At 31.4% G+C, this 14,050-nt stretch overlaps 3 protein-coding genes across 4 annotated transcripts in view; 1 reads left to right on the forward strand and 2 right to left on the reverse strand.

The window, feature by feature from the left end:
• The window catches only part of LOC134724942 (uncharacterized), a 52,381-nt gene that overhangs the window by 37,894 nt on the left and 437 nt on the right, over positions 1 to 14,050 (reverse strand). The window lies entirely within an intron of this gene.
• LOC134724940 (uncharacterized) lies at positions 537 to 9,349 on the forward strand. 2 transcript variants are annotated; one of them, XM_063588328.1, is made up of 4 exons: positions 541 to 876; positions 2,503 to 2,733; positions 4,067 to 4,208; positions 8,009 to 9,349. In XM_063588328.1, exons 1-4 carry the CDS (start codon positions 587 to 589, stop codon positions 8,762 to 8,764), a joined length of 1,419 nt encoding a protein of 472 aa, XP_063444398.1. In that variant the 5' UTR covers positions 541 to 586; the 3' UTR covers positions 8,765 to 9,349. The 2 variants fall into 2 exon arrangements, with proteins under 2 accessions (XP_063444399.1, XP_063444398.1); XM_063588329.1 differs by lacking the exon at positions 2,503 to 2,733 and having other exon boundaries at positions 537 to 876.
• LOC134724939 (uncharacterized) lies at positions 4,707 to 13,374 on the reverse strand. Its single transcript, XM_063588327.1, has 4 exons — positions 13,091 to 13,374; positions 11,312 to 11,469; positions 10,490 to 10,599; positions 4,707 to 6,734 (listed from the first exon to the last, which is right to left on the reverse strand). The coding sequence occupies exons 1-4, from the start codon at positions 13,289 to 13,291 to the stop codon at positions 5,656 to 5,658; spliced, it is 1,548 nt and encodes a 515-aa protein (XP_063444397.1). The 5' UTR covers positions 13,292 to 13,374; the 3' UTR covers positions 4,707 to 5,655.

Here is a 14,050-nt window from a genome sequence, read left to right on the forward strand (position 1 = left end):
TTCAGGTCGATCTGGCCCCACGTCGATCCAGCCCATATGTAAATTGATCCGGCCTCAATAAAAAATGTATTCATAAGGAATTTAAAAAAGAGACATATATATATATATATTGATTGTAATTCATAAATGTTTATGATTTTAATTATTATGTTAAAGGTGTACGGTTAAAAAAATAAAAAAATGCATTTGAAAAATATTTTCTTTAGACGAGTATAAACTTGACAACTATTAATTCAAGATTATTGGGTAAAATTATATTAAAATGTATATAAAAGAATTCAGACATCAACATTAATCAGCAGTAATTAGCATTTTCTTTCAATTGACTGTGATCCTAACAAATCTTTCATATTGTGGAATAACAAATAGTTAACTTACACAACAGAACAAGCTGATTCCTAAGAATACAATTACTTATAATTATATACGCCAAACAAAAGATCAAACTATAAAGATCTTGTTGCTTACGTAACTTTAATTAATCAGGATTTGATTGAATTCACCTATCGCCCATATTGGGTTATGCTCCGCCCATTTATGCTAATTAGCTATTGTCACGGAGACTCAGACAAACAAAGCGAAAAAGATGGCGACCGCCAAGCCTTATCGTGCGGCAAGTTTGTCTGATCTGCCAAACAATTTCCAGTTGGGGTATCTTAATTGTGAAATTTCTTTGAAATGCAAGCAGACTGGTTTCAAATATTTCAGCGAGGGATACATTCATAATGTGAAAATGTTGAAACAAGTCGTTGAGCAGACAGTAAACATCTCCGCAAAATGTCATAGAAGTCAACGAAAGAACGAGATCCCACACAGTGTTGAGATCGATGTTAATGGAGGACAGATAGAACTTTCCAACTGTTCATGCACTGCAGGGTACGTTTATTTTTCAATCATTAATTTTATCTGCATGTCGATTCAGCTGTAATCATAATCCATGTAATCCTCTCAACCTTAAAACGTAACGCCCCCCTTTTTTACTACATGGCTATGGCCACATCTTCTGTCTGTAACTATGTACTTGGAGATTTCGCCAATATAGACGCACCCCTGGATTGACAGCAAGGGTACAGCGGTTCCGTTGTTAGTTGTATATTTGACATTACAAAAATATTCTGTCAAGTCTCTTTTTTCCACAAAAGAAGTATGTTCCTTTAGGATAAGGGGAACTGTCCCACTTCTTTGTGATTTTTATACAGTGCCATACAAAAACATTGCATATGTATGTATGGCAATGGTTTTGTCTATTGTAAGGGAAATACCATTTATTTTTTAGGGGTAGTGTTGGGTGTGTGGCTATATTTATATCTTTTCAATTATTATAAAGCTCCCCTTTTCTGTATTAATTTATCCTGAGAGGCCAAAACCAAGTTACATGTGTATATGCATGTTTCCTGTTACTTCTTTTGAAAATATAGGGCAGGGAAGGATTAACCCCCCCCCCCCCCACCCCCCCCATGTTTTTTGGTTTAACATTGAGTCCATCGTATTTATTGGAGAGACATTTTGACTTTAACAGTGTGAAATGCCTCTTGAAAAATAAAAAATAAACTTTAGGGTAGGTACATGTGCAATGTAGGCTATTTTTGAGCTTACAAACTAGGGAGAGTATTAGGAAATACACAGACGAGAATATGCACTAAGAAATATAATATATTTATTTTGTTCAAGATCTTCACATGTACATGTATATTATAATGATGTAGGCTCAATATACATGTACATGATATACTTCCTGTAACAGTTATGTGCATGTATCTTTTGATCCCCTTTGGAAAGGTTCGAACAGATTTATAAAAATTTATTAGATTAATTATGTTTTGGTGCCCAGATTTCAAATTTTGGAACCTTTATTTTTTGTTTGGGGGTGGGGACTGTTGAGGGTACATGCATGTGGACCCTTATACCCTTGTAAAGGTAAACAATCAAATTTCATGCTTAACCAAGATCATCCACTAAATTATGTTATATGTATACATGTATATATATCCCCCTTAAATACATTATATATTGGTATACAAATATTTGAATCAGAAAAAAGAGAATATAATAAGAAAAAAAGTATAAAAGAGAAAAAAAATAAAGAAAAAGAAAACTGTAGTGGTAGCCTTTAAAAAGCCACCTGATGAGTACCCTTGGCAGGGACGAAACAGTTACTATCTTTTACTTTAGTATTATGTACTAATGTATCAATTTAAATCAATGTTTATAATTATGAATTTAAAATAAATGCATTAAATGACTTGAACACTTTCATTATTTTATTACTGACATTGACAATTATTGACCAGGTAGAGAGTGGTTTTTATAGAATCGACCACAAAAAATTTAAATCTGCAAACAGTACTCACCGATATTTCCTGGTATTTACCACTGGTATGGTAAATACTAGTATTGACCTATTTTTTGTCAACCTTGCCCCTTGTACATGTTATACTTGTTCATGTATTTATATATTTGGCATGAAAATAACACATTTCATGTTTCTGTATTTTATTACAGTCTGAGTGGATGCTGTTCCCATATTGTGGGCTTAATACAAGGATTAGTTCAATGGCAAATGATGGGTCTTACAGAGCCACCTGCAGAATTATGCTGCACTAGTTTACCACAGCAATGGGGAAAGCCACGTGGGAAAGAGATTAAAGCTGTTCCTGCTCCAAGCATGATTATTGTCAAACCAAAGATGGACAGAAAAAGAAAGCCATTGAAAAATTCATTGATTGACAATAGGTAAGACCAAAGTAATAAGAAATGTACATGTAGTGTGAAGTGTACATATTGTTTTAATGACTACCCACTATGCAAAGGGGGAATTAAGTGTACCTTTGTCCACGCTCTTTTATCGTTTCCATTCTCTTACTTAAGTTAGCATCAACCAAATATTATGTACAACTTATACACAATGCTCATTATCACAAAAGGGGCATCAGTGGCTGAGTTGTTTAAATAGTAACTCCTGTAATCACTAGCCAGTCAACACTGAGGTTGTGAGTTTGAAACCCGCTCATACCGGTGCACATGACTCAAATCAAATTGACTATGATTGTCAGTATTCCTATTGAAGGTTTGTGCTTTTCTCTGGTCACTCCGGCTTCCTCCAACAATAAAATTTGCCGCCATGAAATAGCCTCAGGATTTTACTACCAAAATTTTGCAAAGTAATGACACAATTTTAGTATCTTTCAATAGAGTTAATAGTGAGGACCAGCACATTTTCCTCAAGGACCACCAGGGGAAAAAAGATTTTGCAGCTGTGCTAAATTAATTGACATACAATGTGGAACTTCACCTTAAAATGAAGTGTGTGTTTATTGTCTAATCAAATTCAAACAAACGAAGCTAGCCAGTTAATCAAATTCTTTATTTACTTTGAGCCTTACAGCTCATCAGTATAATCAAGTACATGTACAGTGTATACATATGGCATATTTCAAACAATATGCACAATAAACAATAGGTGACATCAGAAGTTTCATCAATACAAAATATCTTTTATTACAATTTACTGTTTCTTAATTTAAGAGAGAAATGTATATACTTTCCCAAGTTACAAAGCTGTTTTGTGTTTTCACCTGATAATAATCATATTTCACACCCATACATTAATATGCTACTAACATGAGTATCAAAAAGACTAAGCATTGTAAATACATTTAAACATAATGATGATGCAGTTCTTCTCATACTGAACATAGCTTATTTACCTTGTTCTGCATATTGTTTCTGTGTATTAAGAAATTTACAATTATAAGGTATTAATAAATATTCAAAGGTTTGCTTTGCAGGCTTTTATAGAAAAGCTGTAATGGCACTTTACAGTTTGTGATATCATTGTCTTTCAGGTCATATATATATATGTTGCATTTTCAACAAAAAAAATACAGTGTAACTTGATTACATTCTCTTAAGTCTAATCATATTATTATTTAGTAGGTTTAATACTGCTCCTCTAAATGCCATAGATGTGCTCCTAAATGTACATGTAAGTCTAATTAACAATGTCTTTAATGATTTGTTCGAAGTACAATAAGTAATATTTATAAAATAATGTCTATGATTGCAGGAAGATCCAAGTAAAAGAATCAGACATTTCATATCTGAACAGCTTAAAAGGTTATCCCATCAGCTATCTAGCACACAACACACCAGTCATGCAGGACACAAGTTATGGACCCTTTCCACTTGGAAGTGCATTAAGTACTCAAGTAAGTTAAATTCAAATTATAAACAATACTTTTCTAATAATTTGTATATAAACTTGTTCGATTTTATTAAGAATTTTATTATTTGGGTTCTTTAATATGCTGAGTCTGACTGTGTACCTAAAGGTTAAATATAAGTACCATATTGATGAATTGGTCTACATTACGGCCCAAAGGGTCCAAAATTAAACTTAGTTCAATTTTATCAAAAATTGAATTCCAGGGATTTTTTATTATACTGAATCTAACTGTGTATCTAAAAGTTTAATTTAGGTACTGTTATCAAATTGGCCTACATTAAGGTCCAAAGGGTCCAAAATTAAACTTAGTTTGATTTCTTCAAAAATTGAATACTTGGGATTCTTTTATATGCTAAATCTAACTGTGTATTTAGATTTCTAATTTTGGGTCCAATTTTCATATTGGTTTACATTAATGTCCAAAGGGTCCAAAAGTAAACTTGGTGTGATTTAAAAAAAAAATAGAATTCTTGGGGTCGAAAACTAATCTTCAACAAAAATTAAGTTCTGGGGTTCTTTGATATGCTGAATCTAACTGACCCCAGAAACCCCCCTCTGGATCCGCCACTGTGACTGAGTATTAAATACTTGTAAGCTGTACATGTCTTTTGTTTCAAGTTATTGGTTGAACTAGTGCATACTATACTTAAATGTTTAATGCAATATGCTAATTAATGAGGGAGGACAGGAGGGGTCCTGATCCTGAACATGAAATCCTTATGTTCTGAATTTAAAATAAATGAATTAGCTAAATTCTTAGATAAGGGCATACGATACAGTTACAGGGGAGGTAATAAGGTTGTTAATGTAAATTGTTATTTTTGCGACGTCAAACTATGACTTGTCTGGAAAAACTGATTTTTATCATTCAAACTGATTTATCTTAAAAACAAGTTCATGGACCCCTTTTTTTTTAAACGGCGATTTGTTCCATTTTGCAAGGAGTGTGACCCAAAATTTATAAAACTGTAAAAAGTGGATTTTTTTTAATTTTGACAAACATACAGCAAAAAATGATGTTTTTCTTTCTCAATTCATTAACATTTGATAAATATGAGTTATTTCTGAATAAAAATTGCATAATTTTTTAGGATACTTATAAATACAGAAATTATCGATAATTTAACAAAAAACAATTTGGGTTTATCTTATAAAACAAAAATGTTAAAGTTTTGTCTTTCTTTTGAAAAAGAAAATACGGCTTGAATTCTGTATTTTGAGTATACAATATTTCTACCTCATTTTACTCAAAAAGTACCACATGAAGGTATATTTTTTATAACATATTTGATTTTATAATCAGGTAAACAATAGCCTAGATGCATATTTTCATCAACTTGTAAATATATGACCAAAACTGTATTGTATGCCCTTAATTGAAAATATGAACAAAAAACAGACACATGTTCATTGTACTAAAATACATGTAATTATTTTCGACGAATAATTGGTTTTTGAAAAGTTGTTAAAAAACAACATACATTCCAAATCTGGTTAACACGTCCAAACAAAGATAAAGGTACTTTTTGTCCAACTATTTTAAACTTCTTCACAGAACCTATAGTACGCTCAACATGTACGCGATGTGCAGCAATCTTCTTTGTTAAAAGTGCATCTGCTTGAGTCATTTGTAATCCAGCATTAGCAAAAGGTGGGATGTTTAACTTTAGTTTGCAATCTTCAACTTCTTTATGAATATTAAAACCCTTGTCTGCCATAATACCATCACCTTCCTTGATATGACCATGTTGTACTAAGTTTTGTAACATCTTCTTTAATCCTGATTGTTCAAATATATCTTTGTCTGATATAGCACCAGAAAATAAACATGAAGTAAATAAAAGTGACCCTCTAGGATCAACTGCTACCAAAGCTTTTAAAGTGTTTGTAGACTTGTAATTTGAATATGACTGTGACTGTGCATGCAGAGAAGAAGGCTTCTGTATTTTGATTTCTGTACCATCAATTATTGCCAAAGTATTAGGAAAATCCCTTTTATAATTTTCAGGCATATTTTTAATAATCATGTCACGTGGCGGCCAAGTACATACTGCTCCAAACCTTAAGTACATGAAATTTATCCAGTCACAAAAAAGTGAACTACAGTCTTGTGTAGATATTTGAAATCTGTATCCCAAATCTGTAAAGTCCAAATTATTTCTCAATTTACATAATGTAAAAAAAAACTGGTCCTTGATTTTTATCTTTATCTTCATATTCTTTGACATTTTTAAGGGATAATTTGATGAATCTGGCACTAAAAACTTAAAAACTGCATTAAATTCAGTATTGTTAAAGCCACTGTAGTATCTCAACATTTTGTCATCTTTAGTAAAGTTTTCAGCTGAAAAAATTGACCTTTCCCTCTGTTGAACTTGAAATATTTTCTGGGATTTCCTGGATGCATTATTCAATGTTAGCTTTTCATTATCCAATATTTTTCTTGCAAGGTCTCTCTCCAAAATCTCCTTTTGCACTGTTAGAGACAGAATATCAATTGGGTCAGCCCCTGAAATATAAAAAATATCATTAGATTCTTGTGACTTTTAAATATATGTTTGTAAAAGAAAAAAAAGTTGGAATCTGATTTTTTTTAGTTTCAAACAGATCAGAAAAAAATTGATTTGATGATGTTGTTTTGTCTATCAGTTCATAGACAAAATTTATTGATGTGAGCCTGATGTCGTCAACTTTATTTCATGGTTTACTCCAGTATAAAAGAGAATTTAGAATTAAATTATGAGAAAAAACTGATATATTTTATCTGTCAATTAGTAATAACATTAAATATTGTGGTGCAGACTTAAAAATAAAAAAAAATTGTAAGGGTTCCGCAGAACCCAGTGTTTCGCCTATTTTTACTATTAATCTCAGGCTCAACAAAAATGAGGCAAAAAATCAATGAAAATATTCCTCTTGATACTATCTTATGATTGTAAGAAGCTTCTGTCCAAGTTTGGTACAAACCAAGGATAGTTTAAGAAAGTTATTAATTTTTTAAAAACTTTAACCAGAGTGAATGTCATGTTTCCCCGCAGAAAAACTAAGTCCATGTAAGAGTAGAATACAGAAAAAATGGATTTATTTTTTTACAAAATTTACTTCTGGATACTATTTTATGATCATAAACAAGCTTCTGTCCAAGTTTTGTACAAATCAAGTATAGTTTAAGAATGTTATTAAAATTCGAATACACAGAGTGAATGTAATGTTTCCCTGCAGAAAAAACTAAGTCCATTTATAAGTAAAATACGGAAAAAAATGGAACTTTATTTTTTTTAAATTTACTTCTGGATACTATCTTATGATCATAAGGCTAGACAAAAACCAGTGTGCACCATTTTTTATGTTATTTTATGAATGGCTATTATCTATTTTGAATTTATTGAACCATAAAACTAATTTTTGACTCTTCACATTGAATAATCCGCGAAGCGGATTATGTAAAATGTGAAGAGTCAAAAAATAGTTTTATGGTTCAATAAAATCAAAATAAATTATTGCCATTCATTATAAATAAATTTCTATCAAAAATAAGGCTCAAAGACCTTTTAATATTATTTATACTAAAAATAACAACGTACACACATGTTGGCGTATGAATACACAACGTCAGAGTGGGCGTGTCGCCATCAAAATTGATAACATTGAAAATAAAACTAATAATTTTAACCAATCAGAAGACAGTAAAAACACCAAATTTATTTATTTCTCCATAAACAGAAAAATAATTTCAGTTATTTCCTTAAATATTAAAATTTTAACAATCCCCTTTCTTTTTAGGCAGACTTTTATTCACAGAGAGAGATAGTTCCAGTGGAAACTGTTTGTGGAGATTTAGTTTTTCCGAAAGAAAATGGTCAATCTGTTTTATCAGAAAAATACAACACTTTGATAGACACCATTTCAAATGATGAAGTAAACATTATAGAAGAACAGACCAGAGAACAAGCTCAATGTGAAAAGTGGTTCAAGGAAAGAGAAAAGAGAATAACAGCATCAAACTTTCATAGAATTGTCAAAAGAAAAGCTGCAATTAATGACAAGTTCATTCTTTCCATAATGAAGCCAAAGCCTTTCACTAGTAAAGCAACATCATATGGAAGAAACAATGAAATAAAAGCTAGAAACTCATATGTTCAAACTTCTGGCCATCATGTTCATGATTGTGGGTTTGTAGTTAACCCGAGGTACCCTTTTATTGGTGCTACTCCAGATGCCAAAATATGTGACAATGGTGTAACTGGAATTATGGAAATTAAATGTCCATTTAGCCAAAGAGATAACCTAATCACTGACGCAATGCAGGGTGCAGACTTTTGTTTAGAGTTGTCTGAAAATGGACCGAAATTAAAAATCAGTCATGATTATTTTATTCAGGTACAAGGTCAATTACTTGTAACAGGTTCTCAGTTTTGTGATTTTGTAGTCTATACAAAGAAGGACATCCATATTGAAAGAATTTATCCAGACAAAGCTGTAATGCAAAACATTCTTAATAAGCTTGCAGACTTTTATTTTGATCATGTACATTTATAATTTTATTCAGTGTGTAAGAAGTTTCTTGCAGGTTAATTCATTTCATGTTTGACAAAAAAAAATCATTTATAAGAATACTAGTTGTGTCATTGGCATTCATATCACATTCTTATTTATATATTACAATGTTTTAGGTGAAATAAAAAAAATGTACAACTTATATAAATGATAAAATGAATCAGAAAAGCATTACTTTAGGAATAAATATATAATTGGAAAATTTTATAGGTTTAATGCAAAGAACTCCTTATCAAGATATTTGATGTTAAGGAAATGGCAGGGAAAGGATTTCTCAGACTTTAACCTTATATATTTGGCTTTTGTATTATTTGGGTCACAAATTGTAAGAAAAGAAATCTTCAGTTTGCTTATATTTTGTAAATGATCATTTAAATATTTCTATAAAAAGAAAAGTGTGTGATGGGGCAAAATATTTAACCCTATGTCTTAGCTAGGGGAAACGCAAGAAGTTCGAAAATTTGACAAGGAAAAAAAACTGTTTGCAGGATGTTAAAAGCATAATTTTTAATTATTATATTGGAAGTTAAAGTTGTACCTAACACTTATTTAAGTTCAGGGGATTAAATCTGTTTTAATCACCTTGCATTGTTAATGAAATATAAAGCTTTTTAATTATCAGAAATAGTGTTTGTCAAACTACTATATCTCTTACAATTTTTTTCTCAAGAGATTGGTTCAAGTTTTTTGAAATTTTTATATTTTTTTCAAAGGATCAAAATAAATATTTTGTAAACAAATTTATGAAAATTAAACGAGCCAAATTAATTTAAGTCTAGGTGTTGGGTGACACCTAAATTGGTGTCATTTTGGTATATACATGTATAGTACATATAAATGGTTTGTCAAAGAACCCCTTCTTATTTTTAAGCCTTGGACATTTTTTAAGAATCCCTCTTCTTGCTGACTTCATGTCGAACATTCTTTTTAATTTGTACGATTATTACTTTATCAAGATTTTCAGCATACCTAACACTGCAGGGAGAAAACTCTGTAAAATCAGCTAAACGTTTTAATTAACTTGCATTGTTAAGGAAACATTAAGCTTCTCAATGATCAAAATTACTGTCTGTCAAACTGCTATGTAAGCAGTGTAAATTTCTGGTAAAATGGTACGGTTGGTTCAAATTTTTAGAAATTTTTATATTTTTGTCAATTGATGATCAAAGTTAATACTTTGTCAAAATTTTGTGAAAATTAAACGAGCCAAATTAATTTTAGTAATAGTGTTAGGTTCCACCTTAAAAGTAATTAAATTCTGAAAGTGATATATATCAATAAATAAATTTAGAGAAAACTTTAAAAAAAAAAAATCTACTATTTCAAAGTTTAATACAAGGTCAACAATAAAAGAGCACTTATTTTATAACAAGATTGATTTTTTTAACAAAATTAAAATGTGTTTGTTTGTTGTACATGCTGTTTTCTGCTTCTTGGTTGGATTGTGGTCTTTCTGACGCATACCCCATTTCAACTCACAATTTTATGTTATTGAATCACCTTGCATACTAACAACTGTATTAATAAACAGTACTGATCACAAACTTTGTGTTATGTCATTTATCATTTGTGTACCAAAAAATTGAACCATCAACAAATGAAAACATCTTTTTGAGAAAGTTTAGTAGTCCTGAAAAGGACTGTTTTTGTAATCATTGTCATCCTCTGCTGTACAAATATCAGTCTTAGGCACACATTTCAACTTACATCCTCCTTCTGTTTGTATAGCAACAGTGTTTTCTTTGTTAAAATCTGGTGATATATTTTCTTTGTTGGAATCTGGTGTTATTTCTGTTGTTTGAATTTCTGATGTTTCACTGAAATAACAAGAAACAGTTAGTCAAAGGGAGACAACTCGAATTTGTGAAATTATTTTAAGCGATTTCTAATTAAAAAAGAAAGATATATGTAAAAGACCTTTGAAATAGGAGAGGGCCATTTCATAAAAAAATAATGAATATTGATAAAGGTACCTGTATATTATTTTATTTACAGTAATTTCTTAAACAAAGCTAGTGTGTCATATATTTCTGCATTTGCTTTTTACTTCTGCTCTAATTTAAAATAAATTAGGGTTTGTTGTTAATTACTGTTAATAGTTTCTTGAAATATTGACATGTCCAGACTTAAGATATAAAATAGGAATATCTTGTTTGATTTCCAATGAGACAACTCTGTACATGAAACCAAATGACACAGAAAATTAACGACTGTAGGTCACTGTATAGCCATCAACAACAAGCAAAGTTCATACCACATAATCAGCTGTAAAAGGCCCCGAAATGACAAATATTAAGCAAGAAAACAAGGAAACAAATGGATGTTACATGTAGTCCAGATGTATGTCACCTTTTAAAAACAATCATAACCTGTAATGCTTTATATTTTGGTTTATGGATAAAGTCACTGTATAGTTCAGTATTGATAAAAATGAATGACGGGAGAAAAAAAAAAGGTTTTTATGGGTTACATATTTATGACCAATTATTATATTTATAAGGGACATATTTTCATAAAATTTGCATCTACCTGTAGATCAATTTTCTTTTCACTTGTCTGTTTGGTGCAGCTTTTGGGGTTTCAATCACTCTTTTGGTGAGGACTTTTCTTGCTGGTTTTGGAGTTCGTCCATCAAATGGTATCGGGTCGGGATATTCTTCTGTTGGCCCATTTTTGTTGACAAAATGCTGAAATAGAGAACCTAAAAAATTGTACACTGTATTTACTGGAAGGATTATCAGTTAAATTATGAAACAGCAGCTTAGATTTGTTTTAAATCAATTAATCAACATCATAAAATGTGTGTGTACCTAGAATATGTGCGTTCTAGTGAGGGTCTATCTGACACATGTAATTTTTACAGGGTTTTATGTCTTTCTGATAACAAAGTTACCATAACCTGTTGCCAATTCAGTAGGATGAGTCAGTATAAAAAAAGACTTATACAAAAATACATGTATGAGACATTTTTTAATCGTTAATGATTTAAACTTGTAATGAACTCTATCAGATCATAAATGCAGTTCAGTCTTTTTACACATTTTTCTTTCATTATCAATGAAAAATCTCCACCAAGGACCAAAAGTATATAACATAAACAGTTAAAGGTAATAGTAAATCCTTCAACATGGAACCTTGGGTCAAACTGCTTCAAGTGCCAATTAGACAATTGGTTGTTCATCACAATGTGTATTTCACAAATATCTTTCATTTCTATGGCCTAATTATTACTGCACTGAACGTTGGGATTGCCTTGTGCGATGTTTGCCATGGCAAATGTTTCAATAATAGAAATATATTTTGATCATGTTTGTTTTAAAGATAACATATTAATTTTGTTTAAAAAAAAAACAAATAGAAAAGAGTAAATAAATAGTGCACTTTAGAGTACTGATTATCATTGTGTATGTGGTTTTAAAGCAAAACAGATAAGAAAACAACTGTGTATATATAAAGTAAAAAAAGTAATGGCAGTCAAATAAAACATTCATTTCCCTCGACTGTAGGAGATATGAAGATTAATTCACCCTCGAAAAGTCATATGCCCTCGTGAAATATGATTTTTTTGGGGTTAACAAATCTTTATATCTCCCTCAAACACAGGAAATATATGCATAATATTCTACCCCCAGGACGAAGAACACTTCTTTCCAGCTTAAATAATCCAATTGTCCCACCAGAAAAAAAACTAAGTCCAAATATCTGAAAAATTTCGCCAGCACGGCTCCTAGAAAAAGGGTTTTCAATATATTACGAGACAAAGACCAAAAGTTTGGGCAAAAGAAAGAAAGTATACCTAGAAGTGAGGGCAGTTCCCCTTATCCTAAAGGAACATACTTCTATGCAAAGAGATAGCTTTCAAAAATTCATGAATCAAGTAATTCCTTTTGTTAATTGACTTACCCTCTCTTGTGTATGCAAGGCATAATTAAATATTTGTAGTGTACACAAAAGTTATCCAAACAGTGGAGGAAGATACAAAGATGATAACTAAAACATGGTTGGAAAATACATTGGACAGTTGGAAGGACTTTGTTACTGTATAATAAATGCTTACATTTACATATTTGAAACCAATCTCTTGACAATTTATTTATTTTTATGTATATTCGTGTAAAGTTAATGTGTCGGTCGTGTTTGTGCATGACTTATGTTATGACTTTAGGCACACAAAAAAGGGGGGGGGTATGGACTGTCACAGGCTGTGTTTTGGGGTCTAAGACATCAATTTTTGATCAATGGTTATATTTAAAACAAGAATACTGTTGAATCCTTTCAATTTAAAGTATTTGATTTGTTTCAGTATACCTTTGAACAAATGTAAGTTGCTCTCGTTATCCGTTCAACATTGAACTGTGAGTGCGGTCTTCCGCAGGCCTTTATCCATTTCAGACATTTTTCTAAGTTGTTTGACTTCTTCGGAAATGGCAAAAAACGTACACCGTCCTGAAGACGATCCTCGTACCGACTGTCGGTGTTACAAACACCGTAACAACAGCGCTTTACCATAATTGACCAAAATGTACACTCAGACAATTTCAGGCAGACGTCATTGTTTGTCTGAGTCTTGTTGTAGCAACAAAAATACGCGCGCGCATCTGCGATTTCATTGGTCGATAAATTATTATGGGCGGGGCGGCGATAGGTGAATTAAGTGATTACAAGTGGCACAATCATCAGACAATTGTTGAATAAACAAACCAATTATAGACTAATGATTTGGTTAAACAAGACATGAGACATCATGATGAGTTAAATTTTAGCTACTCTGTGTGAGAAGTAAATAAAATAAAAATCGCCATGACATTCAAATATCTTCAAAGTCAACATGGAAAATATCTTCACATTTTAAAATATGTTGCCTTTTTGTTGGAGTTAATATATGCTATACAAACAGACACAATTCACGTGACACAATTACAGTAACACTCAGTTTCGTATCCATTTAAAATAGTTCTTTAACTGGTACTCCAATACTTCACTTGCCTGCATGTTGTCATCCATCATCGACACTTTTTGCAAGTTCCGTTTGTTCTATACTGTTTAAATTTGTAAAAAATCCTCCATATAGTGACTATAGTTTATTCATATTTTATAATGGGGCCGGATCGACTTGGGGCAGGATCGACGTGGGCCAGATCTACTTGGGCCGGATAGACTTTGGGCCGGAATGACTTGGGGCTGGATCGATTTGGGGCCGGAACGACCTGATACCTGCAGTAAGGTGTCAACGGAAAAATACATGAGCCTTTCAAGATGTCATAATAG

The sequence above is a fragment of the Mytilus trossulus genome, chromosome 7 (assembly GCF_036588685.1).
Source record: "Mytilus trossulus isolate FHL-02 chromosome 7, PNRI_Mtr1.1.1.hap1, whole genome shotgun sequence".
Taxonomy (NCBI): Eukaryota; Metazoa; Mollusca; class Bivalvia; order Mytilida; family Mytilidae; genus Mytilus; species Mytilus trossulus.

Excerpts from the sequence above, each read along its gene's own strand:
- LOC134724940 (XM_063588328.1), top strand. The coding sequence starts at position 587 with ATGGCGACCGCCAAGCCTTATCGTGCGGCAAGTTTGTCTGATCTGCCA. Across the intron at positions 877-2,502 it reads AACTGTTCATGCACTGCAGG|TCTGAGTGGATGCTGTTCCC; the intron begins GTACGTTTATTT and ends ATTTTATTACAG. Across the intron at positions 2,734-4,066 it reads AATTCATTGATTGACAATAG|GAAGATCCAAGTAAAAGAAT; the intron begins GTAAGACCAAAG and ends CTATGATTGCAG.
- LOC134724939 (XM_063588327.1), bottom strand. The coding sequence starts at position 13,291 with ATGGTAAAGCGCTGTTGTTACGGTGTTTGTAACACCGACAGTCGGTAC. Across the intron at positions 10,600-11,311 it reads AAAAGAAAATTGATCTACAG|TGAAACATCAGAAATTCAAA; the intron begins GTAGATGCAAAT and ends TTGTTATTTCAG. Across the intron at positions 6,735-10,489 it reads TATACAAACAGAAGGAGGAT|GGGCTGACCCAATTGATATT; the intron begins GTAAGTTGAAAT and ends TTTATATTTCAG.